The 25,273-nt window shown below is 37.6% G+C and overlaps 1 protein-coding gene across 1 annotated transcript; it reads right to left on the reverse strand.

Moving 5' to 3' along the window:
• Window positions 1-540: 540 nt before the first annotated feature.
• Window positions 541-24,886, reverse strand: LOC106880024 (U5 small nuclear ribonucleoprotein 40 kDa protein). The gene is made up of 8 exons (XM_014929824.3): window positions 24,670-24,886; window positions 21,117-21,246; window positions 19,340-19,433; window positions 17,230-17,395; window positions 14,517-14,760; window positions 8,354-8,436; window positions 3,123-3,288; window positions 541-1,788 (listed from the first exon to the last, which is right to left on the reverse strand). The coding sequence occupies exons 1-8, from the start codon at window positions 24,772-24,774 to the stop codon at window positions 1,739-1,741; spliced, it is 1,038 nt and encodes a 345-aa protein (XP_014785310.1). The 5' UTR covers window positions 24,775-24,886; the 3' UTR covers window positions 541-1,738.
• Window positions 24,887-25,273: the final 387 nt, after the last annotated feature.

Consider the following 25,273-nt stretch of genomic DNA (forward strand, 5'->3'; position numbering starts at 1 on the left):
GCTAAAGTGCTGAAACTCCAACAGATAGCATTACTTGTAACTCACAAAGGCAAAACAAGAAGTTTCAACACTTTAGCTGCTATTTCTGAACTTCGGTATGTGGTGAAGCAACTGTTGCTGACCCCTTAATTATGTTTATAAATGTATAAGAACTTTTAAATAAGTTCTTCACCGATAATGGTGTTTTCATACCAAAGGGCTTGGTAAAAATTATGAATTATTAATTTATTATTAAATTAATAAATTGATAATCCTTTACCCTTTTAATTGTAATAATTATATATATATATATATATAAATACAAAATGGGACGAGAACGCAAAACATCCGGACAGTTAAGTGATATAGATGTGTCTTCTGTTTGTTCCCCCATCACTTGACAACCAGTGATGGTTTGTTTACATCAACAATAGAGACTGAGAGAATAAATATTAGACTTAAAATATTAAGTACAAGGGTCAATTTGTTTGAAGAAACCCTTGAAGGCTGCAACTCTATCACTGAAATAAGTACAAGATAAAAGATTAACAAGAGATCTGGTGAGTTATTTATTTATCTTTTTTTTTGTTTGTTTCAAATTTGTTTTATTAAAAAAATAATTGTAAATACTTGAAAATATTTTGTGTTGGTTCGACGTAGGAAGCTCACACATCAGTATTCAGTTTTCAATAAGGTGGTGGTGGTGAGATGAAATTATATGACAGATATAGAGGATAGAGAAAAAAAAGTTGCAGATGAAATCATAATTTCTAATTGGTGTATTGACTGCCTTAGTATATGTAACAAGTTATATATCAGTTAGAAATTCATTTTTACCAAGCCTTTATCCAGAACATAGTATAAATCAGTAGTAGAATAGTAACATTTATCTCATTTTCAAACATTTCATTCCCATTTACCATAAAGATTTATGCCTGCATATGACAGCTATTTTACTCTGCTCCCATGGATGGATTATGTTGAAACATTGGGCATTACAGCTAGATGCCTTTCCTACTCTCAACCACTCAGCAGAGTAGTAGGAGTCACAAATTTCTTAATGAGGAACACAACACTTTGACTGTTGTAAAACAGGAACCCATGACGATGCGTTGATCAAGCACTGCAATTCCACCACTATTTTACCTCAATAACAGAGCAGAAAGCTATATAGCTGTGTGTAAAAAATCTATGTATCATAATGTAAATACATGTTTACATGAAGTATGATATATAAATTATTATTTTAATCTATTATCCAGTTCCATATAACAGATTTTTATTGAGCCAGACAACTATTTGTAACACCAGTGTTATTTACTGTTTTCCTATATATTTGGTGGTGAAAAATTTTTTTCTTAACAAGCATCTGGTTGTGAGTACATGCTATTGACAATGCTCAATGAGGCAGAAATGTATCAAATGTTCTCACTAGTTCCTGCTAGGGCGATTCTTGTCTGCATTTTCCAACACAACACATTCATTAGAGATGTTGCCTCCAGACAAATACCGCAGTAAATTCGCCCTTCAAGAATGTATTTACATTAAATATGATACATAGATGGCTATTCATTTAATCTAATACTGCTTCTGTTACATAAAAGGCATAAGTAATATTGTCTGTGAGAATGTTTCAAACTGACAAGAGAGGGACAAGGCATTGATAAGAAGTAAATGAGTGACATATGAACAGTCGAGACAAAATGAGGACCTTTTTCTTTTTAATCTCTTAAACCATATGAATGAAAATTTAATATCTTCAAGCTATTTCACCAAGGTAGATTTTCTTGTCACTTGAACATGACATAACTGAAAAGGAAAACATGAAAATATATTAATTATGAAATACAACTGTAATTACTCCATCTAAAGCAGCATCTCTTAATAGAAACCTCAAAATCTACCTCATTTATGATCATCTGCTACTTCTCCCTCACATAGCACTGTTTAATCTGAGATACTCTGGCATCTTGTCACCATGAATCATCTCTATATTCTTTCCAGCTACCTACACCCATCCCTATATAATGTTGGGTACTCGTGCATCTACTCTATAGCAATACACTTCTCAACCTCTTGATATCCCTCCCACTTGATCGGGGGATGGATCTTTTTCCTTTTCCTTCTGCTATACTTTTCTTTTCTTGCAAGTTACCAATGGCATAAAAAAAAGCATCCAATACCCATGGTAAAGTGGTTTGCATTAGGAAGGGCATGCCACTGTAGAAACCAAGCTAAAGCTGACATTGCAGCTTGCTAGAATTTATCAAACCATACAACCCAGAGCAGCATGGGAAACAGAATTTAAATGATGATAAATCTGCTTACCATTAATTACTAGCTTCAGTCTTAATAACACTACATTAGACTTTTTTTTCTTACCTAGAAGATGTCTTTTTCCTCACTTTTCCTTCCTTCTATTTTTGATAAAAGACAACTGTCTAAAATGCCTGTATCCCTTCTTCACAGCATGATATTGGGTTAGCCCATAAAGAATGTGGTTTTTTTCAATTGCATGAACTAAAAGTTAGAGTGGGACGGGATAAACTACCTGCATCAACTTGCAATAAAAGCAGGTAGTAATTTTACCATGGTCTTATTCTTAGTGCAAGTTTTGAAGAGTGCAGTTCGATTTTAACAGATATTTTTTCAAAGCTATAATGGAAGTGACAAAGGTGCATATTCAGCATATTTTCCTTTATGAGTTCAATAAAGGCAACAATGCAATGGAACGTGCAAGGAATATTAATGCTGTATATGGGTCAGGACAATAAGCATAAGCCAGTGTCAATGGTGGTTCCAGAAATTCCGAACCAGAAACTACAGCCTAGAAGACGAGCCTCATCCTAGAAGATCTGTACATTTCTCTCTTTCTGTTCACCTTTCTCTCCCCACCCAACAGCATGTCATTAACACTTCTCTCTCCCTCTCACTTTTTGCCTCTTGCTTCAACTAACCACATGAAGCATTTGACCTTATTATACATCTTTCTCTACTTCCTCATTTCTTTCTTCTCGACTCAAACTCCTCCTCTCTCTCTCTCACTTTAACTCCACATCTCATTCAATTCACCTCTCTAACAAACTAAAGCATAGGCAAATGAACAAGCAGATTATTATATAAATGATAACAAACATATTTACCAATTGGTTCATGCGGGTGAAAGTCTACTTCATTCACAGAGCCAGTGTGACCTGGTAATTTGTACAAAATCTGTCGTGTCGCTGTATCCCAAATATATACAAATCGATCACCGGAGCCAGCAGAGATCTTACGACCATCAGTTGACCAAGAACATCTCAGTAAGTTCTGCAATGAATGAGAAATATTAAAAACTGACATATATTCAACAATAGTTGATAAGAAACCAAATTCACACTTTAGCACTTGCAATATGGCTAAGAAATGGAATGGATAATTGTAGATTTAAAAAAATAATTATTTGCACTGAGTACAGCGAAATCTGGAACAATGATTTCTATTTCATCACTTCAGATTTCATCGTACACTGCAAATAGTTTTTATCGGTTGGCAGAGATCAGCACTGATCAGCAAACAGTCTTGCTAGTTGAAATTATAAACAAAGCCAGTGACTTATATCAGCTTAACGGTCTGGATCCTTGTTGCTGATGAGAGAATTTGTTAAAACCCAATGTCCCAGAATCCCTTGCATCAATGAGTCAAGTATGTTAAGAATAAACTGTCAATGTAGAAAAGTGAAGTTATTCTTCTGTGACACACACAACAGTGACTAAAATATTTGCATTTGACTCTGCCAGAATGTATTAAGAATAAACATGTTAATCATCATTATGTGTAGGGTATTCTACATCTAATAAAGATAATGCATTTCATACAAGCTTTAACTTTAGCCAATCAAAATTTAAGGCTGGATTATGAAGGAATTCGAAACAAGTGTGCTAACAGAAATGTATACTAAATCCAGAGTGCTGGATACGTTTGTTTCAAAATATGTGATCAATTATATCCATGCCAAAACTCTGTTGCTCAAACATAGCTATCTATTCTTTTATTTGTTTCAATCATTTGATTGCGGCCATGCTGGAGCACTGCCTTGAAGGGCTTTAATCAAACAAATCAACCCCAGGACTTATTATATCGGTCATTTTTGCTGAACCGCTAATTTACAGGGACGTAAACACACCAACACCAGTTGTCAAGCAGTGATTGGGGTGCACACACACATATATGATGGACTTCTTTCAGTTTCCGTCTATCAGATCCACTCACAAGACTTTGGTTGGCCCGAGGCTATAGTAGAAGACACTTGCCCATGTTGCCACACAATGAGACTGAACCTGGAACCATGTGGCTGGGAAGCAAACTTCTTACCACACAGCTGTGCCTGCACCTATAGGTACTTAATAGCAATGATAACTATGTCTTTCCTGCTTGTCAGGTTTTCATATTTTGAAACCACTAATAGTATAAGGATGGCATTTTGCCTAATGTCAGGGTTATCCAAACCAGGTAAAAGTTTCAGTTGAGAGACTGATTGAGAATGTAAAATTAAAGACAGAAAGCCTCATTTGTCACACACACACATTGTGCTGAAGTACAATCGACTTATCTTTGATAAGTCAAAATGACCCTCCTGCTACCACCACCACCACCTAGTTGAAGGGTTTTTGTCATGCAAAGTACCCAGTGACCTTTTGGTGCTGATGCCATGTAAAAAGCATGCAATACACTCTGAAAGTGGTTGCTGTTAGGAAGAGCATCCAACTAGAAACCATGCCAAAACAATGGAACCTGGTGTGGCTCCTGACCTTGCCAGCACCTGTCACACTGTCTAACACATGCCAGCATGGAAAACGGACATTAAATGATGATGATGAGCAGGAATTAAATATTAATTCTCAGACCCACTGAAATGATTTTAGCACCCCAGGTTGGGAAAGGGATCTATTTTATCAACTATTATCATAAACTGAAAGACAAGATACAGTTCATAAAAGTAGGTCGTAGGACTACAATGTAATTGATAAATATTCCATTAGGGTAATTGGTAAAGACCTCCTTTGGTCATGAATGACCATAGGATTGCACCAAGAAAGTTCCCCTCTGAGGCACAAGTCTGGGCAAGGTTGTTTATGGTAGACAAGCAGTCGCCCATGCATACCAGCCTCCCCTCTCCATGCCACCAATATTATCCAAGGGAAAGGCAAAGGCAGATACAGCTTGGCACTAGTGACATTGCAAATCATTTCTATAGCTGAGTGAACTGGAGCAATGTGAAATAAAGCGTTTTGCTCAAGAACACAACATACAGCCTGGTTCAGAAATCGAACTCAGTACCCTATCATTGAGCCTGACGCTCTAACCCAGTGTTTCTCAAACTGTTTACTCTTGCATAACCCTTAAAATAAATTACATGTCTCAAGGAACCCTGCACAAAAAAATTATACACTATATCTTTCTCATATATTTTTCATCGTAGTTCATGTGGTAAATATATATATATATATATATATATATGTATATATATATATTTACCACATGAACCATATATATATATATATATATATAAAAGGAAAGATTTGCCAATGTTCTGCGCCGTGAGGACCAAAGACTCGAGGTATTTCGTGTTGCAAGACAGTGTAGGAGAGAGAATAGTGATGTTGTAGGAGAGAAATGTGTTCGCATGGATGATGGTACGCTTGCATTAAATGAGGATGCAAAGAAAGAGGTCTGGAGATGCCACTACGATAGATTGCTTAATAAAGAGAATGAATGGGAGAAAGAGAGCCTGCCTTATGTCGACCCAATAGAGGGACCAGCTATCCGAGTTGATAGTACCAGGGTAGATAAAGCAATTAAGAGTATGAAGACCGGGAAAGCCCCCGGCCCATCAGGAATCACTGCAGAGATGCTCAAAATATCTGGCAGTGTTGGCTATAGCCTAGTCACCCGTATTACGAACCAGGTGATACACGAAGGAGTCATACCCTATGACTGGTGTAGCAGCATCATAGTCAACTGCTACAAAGGTAAAGGGGACGCTTTAGATACAAATAATTACAGAGGCATCAAGCTGTTAGATCAGGTTATGAAAGTTACAGAGAGGGTCATAGCCCAACTAATTAGGGAGCGAATCAATTTAGATGAGATGCAGTTTGGGTTCGTGCCAGGTAAAAGCACTACTGATGCCTTATTTCTAGTGAGACAGTTGCAAGAGAAATACCTAGCTAAGGATAAACCTCTGTACCTGGCTTTCGTTGACATGGAGAAAGCCTTTGACAGGGTCCCCCGATCCCTTATCTGGTGGTCAATGAGGAAACTTGGGATAGAAGAATGGTTAGTGAGAGCTGTGCGAGCCATGTACAGAGATGCTGCCAGTAAGGTGAGGGTTGGAAATGAGTACAGCAATGAATTCCGGGTAGAGGTAGGGGTCCACCAAGGTTCCGTCCTCAGCCCCCTATTATTTACCATAGTCCTCCAGGCAATCACAGAGGAGTTCAAGACAGGTTGCCCCTGGGAGCTCCTCTATGCTGATGACCTTGCCCTAATTGCGGAGTCACTATCAGAACTAGAGGAGAAGTTTCAGGTGTGGAAGCAAGGTCTAGAATTGAAGGGCCTTAGAGTCAACCTAGCTAAAACCAAAATCCTAATAAGTAGGAAGGTAGATAAAACACAAACCCCTTCAGGTAGATGGCCCTGCTCAGTATGTAGAAAAGGAGTAGGTAGTAACTCTATAAGATGTACCCGGTGCAAGCTATGGACACATAAGAGGTGCAGCAACATCAAAGGCAGGTTAACTAGCAAGTTAGTTTTTGTTTGTGGCAGATGTTCAGGTGCAATAAAGACTGCAAACAAACAGGAAACAACTTCTATCTCATTCCAGGGTGAAAAACTAGAGGTAGTCGATAGCTTCCGCTATCTGGGCGACCAAGTTAGTAGTGGGGGTGGGTGCGCTGAAAGTGTAGCTGCTAGAATAAGAATAGCCTGGGCAAAGTTTAGAGAGCTCTTACCCCTGCTGGCGACAAAGGGACTCTCACTCAGAGTAAAATGCAGACTGTATGACGCATGCGTACGAACAACCATGCTACATGGCAGTGAAACATGGGCTGTAACTGCTGAGGACATACGTAAGCTCGCAAGGAATGAAGCCAGTATGCTCCGTTGGATGTGTAATGTCAATGTGAATACCCGTCAGAGTGTAAGTATCTTGAGAGAAAAGCTGAACATTAGAAGCATCAGTTGTGGCGTGCAAGAGAGACGATTGCGCTGGTATGGACATGTGGTGAGAATGGAGGAGGATAGCTGCGTGAAAAAGTGCCACACCCTAACAGTTGAGGGAACCCGTGGAAGAGGTAGGCCCAGGAAGACCTGGGCTGAGGTGGTGAGGCAAGACCTTCGTACATTGGGCCTCACCGAGGCAATGACTACGGACCGAGACCTTTGGAAATGGGCTGTGCGTGAGAAGACCCGGCAAGCCAAGTAAGATCGTTGCCAGTGCCCCTGGACTGGTTCTTGTGCGGTTGGCACATGAGATGCACCATTTTGAGCGTGGCCGTTGCCAGTACCGCCTGACTGGCTCCTGTAGGATTTTCGAGCGAGATCGTTGCCAGTGCCCCTGGACTGGCTTGTGCGGGTGGCACATAAAAGACACCATTTCGAGCGTGGCCGTTTTCGTGCGGGTGACACGTAAAAGCACCCACTACACTCTCTGAGTGGTTGGCGTTAGGAAGGGCATCCAGCTGTAGAAACTCTGCCAAATCAGACTGGAGCCTGGTGTTGCCATCCGGTTTCACCAGTCCTCAGTCAAATCGTCCAACCCATGCTAGCATGGAAAGCGGACGTTAAACGATGATGATGATGATGATGATATATATATATATATATGGTTGTTATATTTTTTTGATACCATAATAGGTCAGATAGGATGATGTCTATATTACAATAACCAATAATATGTTGTGCATGTATAGTAATACAACAATCATGAAATTAGCATAAGTTTATCTCACTTTTTCTCATGGAACCCTAGGGTTTGGAGGAACTCCAGTTGAGAAACACTGCTCTAACCACTGAGCCATGCATCCTTTATTAGCTTGCATTATATGTGGGGTAATTAATCTAGATGCTGCAAAACCACTTAATCTGGCCTTTTACCACTGTGCAAAGTTTTATCGGCACTTTGGCAATGGATAGTGTTGAAGATGTAGTTTCAGTAATATATAATAATAATATGGCTGTATTGATTAATGGGTGAGGTAAAGAAGTAGTTGTACTAATTGCTTCTACAACCATACAATAGTCTTTAACAGCAGATATATGTACAGTGGTCATGAATGACCATGGAGCATGCAAATTCACAAACTGTATCAATAAAGAAGTATAAACCTCTTACTTTCTCAAAGCTATGTTGATGTCCCTGAAACAATTTCAGACAGCGCTCCTGAGGCGCAAATGGTCGTACATCCCAAATTCGCACTGGAAAAAAAGAAAGAAAAACTGAAAACACCTAAATTAAAACAAATTAACTATTAGAAGTAATTAATAAATAGCACATAGCAATTTTTAGCCCATGATTTAATGTTATTTAACCCTTTAGCGTTCAGATTACTCTGTCAAGTGTAATGCTTATTTACACAGTTTTGTATTAATCATGCATTATCGTATATTGTAAGGTAGGTGTAAGAGGCCAGATTTGGCTAGTTTAAACATAAAAGAAGTAGAATATTTAGGCCAGATATGGCCAGTTTCAATGCTAAATGGTTAAATAGAACAGGAATGAAAATAAGAGGAAAAATTACTTAATCACTTTGTAATCAGCTTTGTAAGGAAAATCTGTAAACTAGTACTTGATTTAGAGAAATAGTTAAGCAAATAATGTGATATGAACCTTGAAATTTTTGATGGGAATATTAAGAGGTAACACCATTTAATGTCCGTTTTCCATGCTGGCATGGGTTAGATGGTTTGTTAGGAATGGTGAGCAAGGACAGTGTCCCTCTCTGTCTGCTTTGGCATGGTTTCTATGACTCAATGTCCTTCCTAATACCAACCACTTTATAAAGTGTACTGGGTGCTTCTGACATGGCACAGCACCAGTGAAGTTGCCAAGTAACTAGCAAGACTAAGAACTCTCAAATGAAACATGGAGTGAGTATTTAGGGAGGTGGCTCTGTGTCTGATGGAAGTACGATAGGAGGACAGAAACAGGTATATTGCTGTAAGGTGGTGAGCTGGCAGAAACATTAGCACACTGGGCGAAATGCTTAGTGGTATTTCGTCTGCCATTACGTTCTGAGTTCAAATTCCGAGATCAACTTTGCCTTTCATCCTTTCGGGGTCAATAAATTAAGCACCAGTTACGCACTGGGTCGATGTAATCGACTTAATCCCTTTGTCTGTCCTTGTTTGTCACCTCTGTGTTTAGCCCCATGTGGGCAATAAAGAAATAAGAAACAGGTATATTGCTGTGGAAGGGATACATGGTTACCCCATCTGGAAAAGTGGAGAGAAAATGGTGGTAAAGATGTGTAATCAAACTTAGCCAGAAATCACTCAACTAAAATCAAACACATTTCAATCCAAATATCAAATATTTAAGTAATGTATTTATAATTTATCAAAATAAAAGAATAAGCTTATATTTTTTTAAAGTATTTTTGTGTAGGTTTACAAAGGCAGCACGAAAGAAAAATCAAACGAGATTAAAAGTGAGATCACGAAAACAGTAAAATGGATTCGTTTTTCCACTTAGTTTCCACCTTGGCATTGTATATCAGCTAAAAAAAACAAAATTTCAAAACATCTAAACAAAGTTATTGTTCAATCTAAAGTTACCAATTATACACTAAAATAAGATCTAAATTGAAAAAAATATTTATGAAACACCTATGCTTCATATATTTCTTTGGGATATAGTATAATGATGGATTAATGAGTCGGTGAGACAAAGTGAGATACAGCTGTTTTAAAAATGACAGTATAGGGTTTGACATCATTTAAAAGTGGTAAATACAAGGAGTTGTCTCCCATGTCACTTTCCGTTTCATAATCATGTAAATTATACTCTTCCATCGAAAATTTCACGTTAATTTACGTTCTAAGCACCAACTTAATAACCATAAAGTAATTTTCTAAATTCTTCATTATTTTCAAAATTAACCAAAACAAAAGCAATGTATTTCAACAGATATCGGCTAACAAAAGCGTTAAGTCATATGACTAAAGTAGTTCTCTATCCTTTTGACTTAGAGACACCGAAAATAAAACAAAATTATTTTATCACTTCACCTGTAAAACCAAAAGATCTACATTTTAAAATTCAGAAAAACATACAGAAAGCCATTGCTTTACTTGTTATACTGAAGTTTAATTCTGTTACACAAAGATCATCGCCATCTTACCAGCAAGTGAGGTGGAAAAACAGAATTTAACGACCATTTTTCCATACTTACATAGGTTGGAAGAGGGGAATGTATCTGAGGCAAAGTTTTGTGGTCAGATGCTCGTCTCATCGTCAACCCATACCTATTTTATAAGTAAGAAATTCTTTATTCCCCAGTGCACTGAAAGTGCATAGTGACCAGACGTAATGTAGGCAAGGCTTTATAAACTTCACTTGCCATTTTGCTCAAGTGAAATAGTGTCAACATCCACAAGTAATTACAGTGTGTGTGTAATTACTTGTGTATATTAACACTATACATACATACATACATTACCTGTTACCGACCGTACCTTATTAAACTGTACCAGCAAGCCCTCAATGGAGATGGCAGCATACCAGACTGGTTGGCTCTGGCGGAAACAAAGCTTGTTCCGAAAAGCAAGGAAACCCAATTGACAAAAAATTACAGGCCTATTGCATGCCAAAATTTAATGTATAAGATTTATACAGCATGCCTAAACAGATTCCTCCAGGACCACTGTGAAAACAATAGTATAATCACAGCTGAACAAGCAGCTGGGAAGAAAGGAGTCTGGGGATGTACTGAACAATTCCTTATAAATAAGGCAGTAATGACGGAGGTACGGCAGCACAGAAGAAATCTGGTCTCCATGTGGCTTGACTATAAAAAAGCCTTCGACTCTGTCCCCCATTCGTGGATGCTAGAAGCCCTCCGACTTGCTAAAGTCCCAGGGAACTTGATTAATGCCATATCTAACCTGACATCTTCCTGGGCCACCATTGTGAAGTTAAATACAGTAAGTGGATGTATCACCAGCAAAAAAATACAATATTGCAGGGGGATATTCCAAGGAGACAGCCTCTCTGTGATGCTGTTCATACTGTCGGTAAACCCATTATCATACATGCTGAAGAAGTCTGAAGGGTATCTAATTGGAACGCAGGCAAACAGAAACAACAAAATTACGCACTGCTTCTTTGTCGATGATTTGAAATTGTATGCCAAGAACATGGATGATATGAAAAAAAGCCTCGACTTGGTCACAACATTTTCTGGTGATGTAGGACTAGAGTTTGGCCAAGATAAATGTTCCTATATGGTTGTGGAACGAGGAAAGGCTAAAAACCACCCTAACAACATCTCCATCAATGGCCTATCTGTTTCTCCAATATCTGATGAGGAATCCTACAGATACCTGGGAGTAGATGAAAACGTATTATATGAAGGTACCTGTAACAAAGAACGTGTTACTAAGGAATCCAGAAATCGGGTTAGGAAAATATGGACCTCGGAACTCATACCGACATTCGGGATACTTGACTGGACGATCGATGAAATCCGAGCCCTTGATGTGAAGACCCGAAAAATACTAACGAGCACGAACAACTTTCACATCAATAGCGATGTAGACCGCCTATACCTAAAACGAAATAAAGGAGGGAGGGGCCTAACATCAATTCAGACTGCCTTTGAATGCCATGTCATATCTCTTCGACATCATCTCATAACCACCAAGTGTCGAAGTGCACCCCTTGATGAAGTCTGCAGTCATGAGGTAAATACCATTATGAGATTGGGAAGGCAACTACTTGACAAGCATTCCCTATTCGACAACCCTGAACTCTTACCCAAAGAAATTGCAAGACTCTACCGTAACATAACATCAGAGGAGAGGATGAATGCATTCCAGCAGAAGACCATGCATGGATACGTTAACAGAAAGCTCCAGGGTGATAACAACATTGACAACCAGAGCAGTCTATCGTTCGTGGACAAACAATTGGGTCACCAACTCTCACTTTGAAGGGTATGCCTTTGCTATTCAAGAACAAGAAATAGCAACCAAATTCCTAATAAACAAACGGGACAGAGAGGCGGGCAAAGCGCCACAATGTAATAATCGATGCAGACTCTGTGGAATCAGTATCGAAGATATCACCCACATCATTAGCAGCTGTCCAAAAATGTCATCACGGTATTACCTACCTATGAGACATGATGTTGTGGCCAAGACACTGTACAATGAAATCTGCCGACAGGATAACCGCGGGGCTAAGGAGATGAAAACCCATAATGAGGTAGAGGCCATTACCACTCACAATATGAAAGAGTATTGGTGGAATGTCCCAATAAAAACCTCAATAAAGTGCAGACATAATAGACCAGATATAGTAATCTGGGACAGAGAAGAGAAACTCTGTACAGTAGTAGAAATCAGCTGTCCTGCGGATGTCAACATCCCACTAAAGATTAGAGAAAAAGAGAACAACTATGCCGAGCTACTGAGAAATTTGTAGATACTCCACCCAGACTACAAGTTCAGATTCATACCCGTGATTGTTGGGGCATTGGGATATGTAACGAACTGCTTCAACAAAAACCTGGAAAAATTAGGGTTCTCAAAACCTGAAAGAAAAAAGCTGATTAGAAGACTACAGATTCAAGCCATCAATGGAACTGTAAAGATATGTAAAACTTTACAAAAATTTAGCACATAAATACATATGCATGCATCTAGACATAAAAACGCATCCATAATACAAACATACAAATCTGCGCATACACTAACACCAAATACTGCACACACACACACACATATGCACAAATACCTAGATGATGTTGATAAAAGTTCCAATGAAGGAGCCTTGAATCTATGTTAGAGTCCGGCTCTTTCTCTATGGACAAGAAATACAGAAATGAAACTGATTGATAACATACATACATATATATATATATATATATATATATTTATACGATGGGCTTTCTACAGTTTTTACATGTCAAATTCACTCATAAAACATTGGTTGAGTCGAGGCTACAATAGAAGACACTTGTCGAGGGTGTTGCATGCACTGAGCCCAAAACTAAGTGGTCCTGAAGTAAACTTTCATCTTCACAGCCATGTCTGCATTTGAATGATTTAAAAAAAAAAAAAAGCTAACTACTATAGGGGCAGGTGTGGCTGTGTGGTAAAATGCTTACTTCCCAACCATGTGGTTCCAGGTTCAGTTCCACTGTGTAGCGCCTTGTGAGTGGATTTGGTAAACAGAAACTGAAAGAAGCCCATCAGATGTGTGTGTGTCTGTGTTGTCCACCACCACCATTTGACATCTGGTGTTGGTGTGTACTTACATCCCCCATAACATAGTGGATCAGCAAAAGACACCAATAGAATAAGTATCAGGCTTTAAAATAATACTGGAGTCACTTCATTTGACTAAAAACTTCTCAAGGCTAAAGTCTAATGATTGAAACAAGGAAAAGATACTTAAGTACAGTTAAACACAGAACTGCTGGTGTTGGTATCATTATGAAATCCACCCAGAACACTATAAAATGGTTATGACATGAGCTGAGACGTGGCAAGAGAGGACTCTTTAGTGTTATTAAGAGCATGACAATCTCTCTCTCTCTCTCTCTAGTGCTGCAATAAACTGCCTCCAAAGAAGTGGTTGCTGATAGGAAGAGCATCCAATCATAGAAGCCAAATCAAAAATAAAATGTGCAAGCCAGGTTTGATCCTCCAAGCCATCTCGGAGAGTAATAGAATAAGTCCTGACATAATCTTTTAGCATTTGGATTACTTCGTCAAAAGTAATGCTTATTTATTCACATTGTTTCTGAACTGATCATGCACTATCTGATAGCCTTGAGATTTGGATGGTGTGACTTTATTTTGAAAATGACATTGTAGAGTAGGTGTGAGAGGCCAAATCTGGCTGATTTGAGAATAAAACAGGTAAAATATTTTGGCCAGATATGGCCAGTTTAAATGCTAAAGGGTTAAACCGTGACAACCTATCTAATTTATGCCAACATGGAAAGCTGACTTAACTCTTTAAACTGGGTATACCAGCCCAAATCTTCTTCCAATTCTATTTTCAAAATCACCCAAGATTCGACTTCTCACACACTACAATATCATTTTAAAAAATAAATGGCCACATCATTGAAATCTCAAAACTGTGAGATAATGCATGAGTAATTCAAAACAATGAATGAATAAGCATTACATTTGACAGAGTAACCTAAATGCCAAAGGCAAAAATGATCATGAAGACACACTGCACAGCAACAAAAACATAGTTCCAACAAAATACTGCACATTTTTCATATCATCTATGTTAAAAATAAAAGGACATTACTTACCAGTACCATCCATGCCATTGGATAATAAGTAAGAACCATCAGGACTTAACTCCAAGCCTGTCGGTGTATCTGTGTGACCTCTTAAACGATATAAAATATCATTCTTCCTTAAATCCCAAACTTTGATGTCATTGTCAATACCCCCAGAAATGATTTGTTCAGCAGTGTCACTAAATGTGACAGAAGTAACTTGATAAACATTCTGAAAAGTCTGTATAGCTCCTCTCTTCCGAGAATCCCACAACTGAAATAGGAATAACAGTGGAATCAGATATTTCATTTTTATACCTTTAATGAAAATGCTTTTTCAAAGTATTTCAGGATGGACTAAACAGAAAAGGAGGAAACACGTGGATGAAAGAGTAGCTGAAAAGGTCACAGGTGTGTGAAATGGAGATAAGATAAAATAAGAACAATAATAAATGAGTGAAAAACGAATACATAGTGCAAATGGTAAGAAAAAACAAATGACCATCCTGAAATATAACAATATCTGTTTCAATACACAATTTCATATCAGGAATCTTGCAAAACAAATTCATAAACATAACATTTTGAAAATACTAGGTGCAGGCATTGCTGTGTGGTAAGAAGCTTGCTTCTCAACCACATAGTTCAAGGTTCAGTCCCACTGCGGAGCACTTTGGGCAAGTGTCTTCCACTATAGCCCTGGGCCAACCAAGATCTTGTAAGTGGATTTGGTAGACAGAAACTGAAAGAAGCCCACTGTATATGTTAGCATGTGTGTCTTCATTTGTGTTCCCCACCCATGCTAGCATGGAAAGCGGACGTTAAACGATGATGATGATGACCACCACTTCTATCATTTGACAAGTGATGCTGGTGTGCTTATGTCCCCATAACCTAGCAGTTTGGCAAAAGAGACCATGAGAATAAGTACTAGGCTTACAAAGAATAAGTCCTGGGGTTGATTTCTTCAACTAAAAACCTTTTAAGGTGGTGCTCCAGCATGGCTGCAATCAAATGACTGAAACCAGTGAAAGAATCCTTCACTCTTTATGACAAAATTAGTAACCAAGTGCCAAACTAAAATCCTTGCAGTTTACTTTTTTGCTCGTTTCTTAAGTCTGGATTTTGAATTCAAACCCTAGAAGAGTTGGCTACCTTCCATAGAGCCCAATCAATAACACTCCGCCTTTGTGAAATATGCTTAACAGAGTAACCCAATATTTTACAATAAAATAATCAACATGGTGGCTATGTAGTAAGGAGTTTGCTCCCCCAACAACATGGTTCAAGTTCAGTCCCACTGCATGACACCTCAGGTAAGCGTCACCTATAGCCTTGAGCCAACCAAAGCCTTGTGAGTAGATTTGGTAGCCAGAACTAAAAGAAGTTTGTTGTGCGTATATATGTGTGTGTTTGTGTTTGTCCCCATGAGACTACTTGACAACCAGTGCTGGTTTGTTTATGTCCCAGTAACTTAGCAGTTTGGCAAAAGAGAACCAACAGAACATGTACCAGATTTAAAAACAAAATAAATACTGTGGTTGATTTGTGCAACTGAACTCGTGAAGGCAGTGCCCCAGCATGGTCACCGTCTGATAGATGAAACAAGTGAAAAGAATAAAAGACTCGCAGAAAGCAATTTTAGTTTAGCCATCAGGCTAGTCTAGAGAGCACAAACCTATGATCAAATGGTTTTCCAGCCATGACCATCCCGTTTTTTTCTTTTGTTTTACACAATGGCACTCACAAGCACTCACAAGCTCACTGGATGATATACTCGTATGTACAAAATATAGTAAATTTTTCAATTATAAAATTTATACAATATTCGTATGCCTTTTTGCAACATAGGTTGTGGACCTTTTTCTTTGTAAAAGAACAGAAACTTGTCTGGTAATTGCTATTTGAATAGAAATTTTGTTTTCACTATAAAACACATATTGCTAGGTTTGTACCACCCCATTCAGACCCAACTACACTCTAGCTGAAAAGTATAGAAACCTCATAAGTAATATAAATGTGCTAAATTCAATGGCGGCATTAATGAAGATGTTACGCGTTAATTTAATGAGTTAAACTTATCTTTATTAACGTATATCGAATTATACATTAGATATATACAAGATCTACACAGATATAAGAGTTAGAACTTGTGTTCCGCCTGTGGACCATTTTCTTTGTAAATTTTTGCCCACTGCACTAAAAAGTTTCCCCACCTCTGTTTCACATTACCCAGAATTTACTAGCATGTCAAGCAACAAAGAGGTTTCATTAAAATAAACTTGATATCAGTAATTGTAATTAACATAGCTCAATAGGTTCAGTAGTTAGTACTGATGATGTTAAAAAAAGTTTCTAATTAGGCACGGCTGCATGGTTAAGAGGTTTTTTGCTGTCATGTGGTTTCAGGTTCAGTTCCACTGCATGGTACCTTGAGCAAGTGTCTTCTATCATAGCCCCAGACTGACCAATAACGTTTGAGTGAATCTGTTAGACAGAAAATCCATGTTTGAATGTTATGTCTGTGTGTGTTTGTGTTATGTTATCATCATAATCATTTAACGACTGCTTCCATACTAGCATGGGTTGGGTGGTTTTACAAGAGCTGGTATGATTAGGGGCCACTCCAGGCTCCATTGTCTGTTTTGGCATGGTTTCTACAGAGATGAGAGGTTAAAAGATCAGTAATGTCTCCACTGTAGCAAATGTTTGTATTGGCTGAGAGAGAGAGAGAGAGACAAACCTTGATAGTTCCATCATCTGCTCCACTACATATTAACTGTGGTCCACGGCGTGCAGGGCAACAGGAATTTATAAAGTCTTGATGCCCTTTCAGTTTCTTGATACGTGCACCAGCTTCTACATCCCAAATGGCGAGGTTCTTATCTGTTGATGCTGTAAACAGCTGGCTGCAAAAAAAAAAGCAGATTTATAAGCTTAATATAATATTGGTTTCAAATTTTGACACAAGTCCAGCAATTTTGAAGGAAGGGAGCTAAGTGGATTAAATTAACCCCAGTGTTCAGCTGGTACTTATTTTATCGAGCCCAAAAGGATGAAAGGCAAGTTGACCCCAGCAGTATCTGAACCCAGAACGTAGAGATGGATGAAATGCTGGTAAGCATTTTGCCCAACATCCTAACAATTCTGCCAGCTCACTGCCGTTTTAAGTCTAATAATATTGATGAAAAATGAAAAGCCGATAAGTAACAGACGACATGAACAAACTTGGAACATGAATGAAACTTGATCAAATAATTATTCTAGAATGAGAGATTATTAGTTCAACGAAACTCAATCACAGTATTTGTGGATTTTACAGCCATTTTTGAGTAACTATATCATCTGTCATTATATAAAGGCATTTGATGTTTGTCACCTAAAGCAATGGTTCTCTAACTGATAAATACCAGGACTCCTGCCCACCACCACCACCACCACCACCACCACCACCTCATCCAACCAGATTTTATCTTTTACTTGTCACAGTCACTGAACTGTAGCCATGCTGAGGCAATATCTTGATGGGTTTAGCTGAACAAATTGACCCCAGTACTATCTTTTTTTTTTGTCTGGCACTTAAGTCTATCAGTAGCTTTTTGCCAAACCCCTAAATTACAGTAACATAAACAAACCAACACCTGTTGTCAGGTGGTGATAGGGAACAAACACAAATACATAGAGACACATGCCTGACAGGATTCACTCTGTTTCCAATTATAATTAAGAGCATAGAAAGAAATTTTCTAGCCTTTATACTGAAAGTAGACACTATATCATCTCACCACATAAAAGTCACAAAGTTACATGTTGAAATCAAAGCAGCAAGTTAACAAAATTAATAACAATATAGATAGCCCTGGATTAGCTAATATCTGGATTTCCCCAGTGGCTTTTCCTTCTTCAGCAGAGCACACATACAGGAAATAAATGAATAATATATATATATATATATATATATATATATATATATATATATATATATATATATATATATATATATATATATATATATATATCATCATCATCATCATCATCGTTTAACGTCCGCTTTCCATGCTAGCATGGGTTGGACGATTTGACTGAGGACTGGTGAAACCGGATGGCAACACCATATATATATATATATATATATATACACGTTCAGGCATTGCTTCCCAATCATATGGTTCCAAATTCAGTTCCACTGTATGGCACCTTGGGCAAATGTCTTCTACAATAGCCACAGGCTGACCAAATCCTTCGTGAGTGAATTTGGTTGATAGAAATTCAAAGAAGCTTGTCGTGTGTGTGTGTTTGCGTGTGCAGGTATGTTACTTTCTCCTTGGCTTGACATCACGTGATAGATGTAAGTGTCACCACTATACAATCGGTGTCATTTATTTCCAATCATCCATGAAAACATGTCTGCCCATGGTGAAATGTTACTTTACTTGGAAGCAGGTGAGGGTTGGTGACAGGAAGGGTATCCAGCCTTAAAAAGTCTTCCTCAACAAATTCCATTCAACCCATGCAAAGCACGAAAAAGTGGATGCTAAAATAGCAATGAAACAATCATGAGTCTTTCAAGTGATCTACAAAAACAGCCATCTACAGAATCCATACTTTACTAAGCTCACTATTTGTTGAATATTTTGCTTATTTAAGAATTACCTCATGACAAGATTTCTACAAAGAGCAGTTCCCAGAGCAGGTATTTCATGGAAGGGCACAAAAAAATGGAGAAATGGATATGTGGAAATTCAGCTGAATCTTTATGAAGCCAACTCTAACTGTCACACATTTTATAATAGCAAATCAGGTACAAGGTAATTCCATGATTTCTTAAGAGAAATAAATAGAATTGTACTCACCTGCCATCTGTAGAAAAATGTAACTCCATAACTGCTCCAGTATGGCCCCGCAGCACACCAAGGTTGTCACACTCTCCATAAACATTCCAAAAAACTACAATGAAGAAAATTATAAATTTCCTTATAGACATCTAATCATGAACAGAATAAGAGGACAAGAATTAGAATTTGATGAAAACATGAAATCTTGCAGTGGTTTTTGTATAAAAGCTTTTAAGTTCATCCCATGGTCATTTTGAGGTTAAAAATATGTATTTTTAACCTTTTAGCATTCAGATTACTCTGTCAAATATTAAACTTATTTATTCAGATTGTTTTGAATTAATCATGTATTACCTAACAGCTTCAAGATCTCAATAACGTGAATGTTCATTTTTAGAATGACATTTATTTCTTTATTGCCCACAGGGGTCTAAACAAACAGGAGGCAAACAGGGACAGACAAAGGGATTAAGTTGATTACATTGACCCCAGTGTGTAACTGGTACTTATTTAATCAACCCCGAAAGAATGAAAGGCAAAGTCGACATTGGCAGAATTTGAACTCAGAACATAAAGACAGATGAAATACCACTAAGCATTTTGCCCAGTGTTCTAGTAATTCTACCAGCTCGCCACCTTATTGTACATTAAATGTGAGAAAATATTTAGGCCAGATATGGCCAGTTTAAAGGCTAATGATTTTAGGGAACTTTAATATGTTTCAGAAACTAGAAAAGATAAGGTCCAGACTGACAGGCTAGAGGACCATATCTCATTCATAGATATCATTTTTGGCATGGATGCAGAAACTGGATATCTTCCTGAACAACAACCACTTTACAGAATGTACTGAAGGCATTTTATCAAGGTACCAGTACAGAGGGGTTGTCTTGTTTGTTGCAAGACTAAAATGTCTCCCCAATGTTGTCTCCATTTTTCCAAGGCAAACATAACTGGGAGACTAAATATAAGAGAGAATGATAGCTAAAAGGGCAACAGTGATGAAAATATATGGAGTATGACAGAGGAAAAGAATTATATAATGGTAGGGAAAGGAGAGAAGTAAATAGCAAAAGAGGATAAGTTACATGATGGGATAACAAGGAAAAAAAAAGGGTGATGTTAAGAAATATGTCTCTCAAGTCCAAATAAGATAGTTCTACAATTTCTTGTTGAACAACTTGTACAGATTATAGGTTTATAGTGATCAAATGTTTATGCTGTACGTTAGCTCACTCCCTCCAACATTGCCTGTACAGGTGCACAATGTGCTACATAACAGATGTTGAAGTGAACACAGAACAACATGAGATGAAGTGTTTTATTCAAGAATACAACAAACTGCCTGGTCTGGGTATCAAAACCATGATTTTACAATCATGAGTGCAACAGCCTAACAAATAATGATCAGGCAACAGAGATAAGCAATGGTGAGAATGGTGGATGTCAATGTAGAGTCACATGGAAAGAGTGATAGTAGAGCAAACTAAATATGGAAAGGTCTGATGCTGTCCCTTGTTACACAGGCATCAGGATGAAAGCGAGGAAGTGTATTAAAAGGGTAAAGGTGGAAGCAAGGGAGAGTGAGGAAACATGGATAGATTAAATGCCATTCCTTTACATATGGTACTGTGGATAGGAGAGAGGGTGATGAAGTGGGCAATAAGTAGAAATTTAACAGGAATATAGTGCAAAATTCAATGAAGATGTACATTCCAGCCTCCATCACTATTTTTACTGACTGTTTTACAATGTTTGGCAAACAAGAAATATATTTTTTTAAAAATCAACTTACAAATCATTCGATCAAATCCAGAAGTTGCCAAAAATCTACCATCGGGAGAAAATTTTCCAGTAAAAATATCACCTTCATGACCAGTTAGAAGCATTATTGGAGCTTCAAGATTTGAAGTTCGAGGAATTCCCTGAAAGAATAGATATAACATGTAACATATCATCATTATCATCATCATCATCATTTAATGTCCACTTTTCCATGCTTGCATGGGTTGGATGGAATTTGTTGAGGTGGATTTTTTTTTTACAGCCTAATGCACTTGTTTCCAAGTAAGGTAATATTTCCTGGTGTCTATGTTTTCACAGGAGACTGGGAATGAAGGGCACCAGTTGCCTGCATGATGATGACATTCATTTACAAGTATTACATGAAATCAAAGCATAGAGGTAATAAAAACACATACATACACACACACAAACACTATGAATGATAGGCTTCCACAGTTTCCTCTAACAAATCTACTCCCAAGACTCTGACTAGCCTGGAGCAGTAGTAGAAGACACTTGCCCAAGGTGCCACACAGTGGGACTGAACCAGAGACCATATTGTTGAGAAGGAAAATTCTTGCCACACAGCCATGCTTGCATAAATATATTTAACATATATTTATTCCATTATTCATTTTAGAGAGTATTGTTCTGCATTGGCAGTGATTAGGCATAACTAAATCTATGTCTTTAGTTAATGATCTTTGCTATCAGTGCCTAATCAGATCTTATTTCAATTTGCCCTAAGTTAAATAAGAACATCTAATCATAAGATCCGCTAATTACAGCAGCGGAGGCACATGGCTTAGTAGTTAGAGTGTTGGACTCATGATCATTAGATTGCTGTTTGGATTCCTGCACTGGGTGACATGTTGTGTTCTTGAGCAAAACAATTCATTTCACATTGCTCCAGTCCACTCAGCCAGCAAAAATGAGTAATCCTGTGACAGACTGGTGCCCTGTTCAGGTGAGGAATTTATACGCCATGAAACCAGCCTTTATGAGTTGGCATGGCTTGAAATGAAATGGTAACCTTTACCTTATTACATCTATGCCTGGAATGTTACCAAACATCTAATAGAGATATAAACCTATAGATATGTCTCATAGTATGCTATAGCAATGAAATAAAACACTTAATGTTTGACCAAGCTACCTAGAAAAGTGCTAAAATATGCAAAACTGGTTTATCCAGTTTACTTTAATCCCTAATGGGTTTATAAGCAGTGAGTCTGTGGAAAGATGAAGATAATACACAGTTGTATATTATGTGGTGATTTCAACAAGAATTGAAATGTGTGTATATGTATACGGATATTAGATGCTATAATGTACCATATAGTACATCAGGTATAAGACCTTTTGGTGCAGCCATTTTCGCAACCTGATTTATTTGACATCATATGTTTTAATGTTTCTCATGTTCTCTCTCGCTGTTTATGCGGGTGACTATATTTCCCTTTATGCATATGAGGAGAGGGAAATGTTTAGATCAATCATGTTCAATAAATAAGCTGTAATGTCTCACTCTCTCTGTAAATGTATGTGTTTGCCTCCAGTGCCAAAAAATACAGTCACCAAAACTGGTTCAATGTCCAGTCAGCTAAGCCAAATTGCCAGCAACCACATATCCTCATCCAATCATCTCATTCCGTCATAGAGCACTTTAATGCAAAGTTTGATGTTGCAATTTAGAGAAATTCACAGAACATCAATTCGAACTTACCAGTCTGGGAGGCTTTTCAAAAGTTACAAGTATCACCCTTTTCCAGAACTACTCAATAATAAAAATTATTAAATTTACCTTTCATTCTTTTGGCATAGGTAATACTCTTTTACTCTTTTACCTGTTCCAGTCAGTTGACTGCGGCCATGCTGGAGCTCCACCTTTAGTCAAGCAAATCGACCCCGGGACTTATTCTTTGTAAGCCTAGTACTTATTTTATCGGTCTATTTGCCGAACCGTTAAGTGACGGGGACATAAACACACCAGCATCGGTTGTCAAGCAATGCTAAGGGGACAAACACAGACACACACATATATATATATACATATATACAACGGGTTTCTTTCAGTTTCCGTCTACCAAATCCACTCACAAGGCTTTGGTCGGCCCGAGGCTATAGTAGAAGACATTTGCCCAAGATGCCATGCAGTGGGACTGAACCCGGAACCATGTGGTTGGTAAACAAGCTACTTACCACACAGCCAGTTCTTTTTTTTTTTTTTTTACAATTTCACTGGAGCTAAACGATTCTACACATTACGATAATAAACTCAAAAGAATATGCAGCAAAAACGGAAATCATTATAAAATTCATAACACCTTTTGAGTTTTTGGCACAAAGATAGGAATTTCAGGGAAGGAGATAAGTTCATTTACATTGGTCCCATTGTTCAACAAGTACTTATTTTATCGCCCTCGAAAGGAAGAAAGGCAAAGTCGGCTTCTGCAGAATTTGAATTCAGAACGTAACGACAGACGAAATGCCGCCAAGCATTTTGCCCGGCGTACTAGCGATTCTGCCTGAGTAGATATGGCAAGATCGCACAAATGTAATATAGTAAGCCGGAACGATTACCTGAGATAATCCGTATAGTTAATAGACAGTATCTACTCTAATAGCGTTCAAAATCTAAAAATAAGCTAGGGGTCACTTTTAACTGTTCCCATTTGCAAAGAAAATGTTTCACTGAGTGAGTTGGGATAAAAGAAGACCAACACATGGCCGTTGATTTTCAGTAATTAGTTCCCATCTGCATAGCTTTATTTTCCGAAAATTGCGACAAGTTGATGTAACTGGAGCTATCACTCTTGCTTACATTTAACTTTTAAACAACACCAAACAGAAGTCTTGCCTGCTAAATGCATGAAAAAAAAAATCAGCTAACCAGTTTTTCGATTCAGTGTAATTACATCAGAGAGATCTACTGAATGCGGGTGCAGTATGCAGAAGACTCCCCTGGGATATTTTCCCTTAATAATTGTTGATATTATAGTAGATTCGGATCACTATTGTTCTTTATTACCTCCGATTCAGAGTAAGGAAAGTAAACTACAAGCGAATAATTCAGTTAATAACAAAATAACCAATATTAAGATTGTGTACAGAAATGTCTGGTTACTTTCGTTCGAGAATATATTTGTGAGTAGTCGTCAATAAGTCTAGAAAAAGATGCATTCGTATATCTGTCAATAGAGTGGGTACATTATCATTATCCGTGATGGATATGTATAATACTGTACATTTCAGACAATATATATAGAGAGAGAGAGAGAGAGATATATATAGATATAGATAGATAGATAGTAGATAGATAGATAATCAGTTTGGACACGTGTGGTTCGTATTATGTATACATATGGGGATTGACTTAATGTTCTAAATATCAATTAGTTTTTGACTATTTAATTTGTTCGTTTGTCTTTTTTTATGATTTAATGTTTATTTTGTAAATAACGAAAATACGAACACATTTAAATAACTGAAAATATATTCCACTAAACAAACTGGTTAACAACAGACAAAAACAGACACAAGAATCACAAACATCATCTCACCGATTGTACTACAGATAGATTCTTCCTATGTATAGGAACGATTTCATTTCTTGGTTTCTTAAACGGAACAATCACCAATTCGGAAGCTTTTCTTTTAAGATCCATATTGGAAGAGTAATTAATAATTATTTGAGAGATAAACAAATAATACCAGTAAAAGGAAGGAAAACGAGCCGGCACTTAACGGAAGTTTATGAGTAAATATCGTAACTGCGCATGTCTAGAAATAGGTTAGCAAAACTTTTCTAGTTAAGTTCAAGGGAGATAATTTAAAGTGTGACTTTCACTTTTTCAAAGTTAGTGAATTTAAATAACTAGCCATAAGTTTCATAAACTACAAAATATAAACATCCACGCTACCACACTTGAAACATACCTGTTATAACTCTTTATCTCGATTTGAATATACGTGAAGGTATTTAGAATGCCCAAACCTCTGCAAATGTGCTAAGCACATGCTGATCATAGTTTAATCAATAAGCGTAGGAGCGAAGTAAATGCAGTAAAAATAGAGGGTGGAGGTCAGTGGGACTCCATTTAAACGGCCCTTCAGAAATTGAACCTCTTACGATACTCCTTGGGAGTTCATGGTATGAAATTCATT

Source organism: Octopus bimaculoides, chromosome 10, assembly GCF_046866305.1.
Source record: "Octopus bimaculoides isolate indiv1 chromosome 10, ASM4686630v1, whole genome shotgun sequence".
NCBI lineage: Eukaryota > Metazoa > Mollusca > Cephalopoda > Octopoda > Octopodidae > Octopus > Octopus bimaculoides.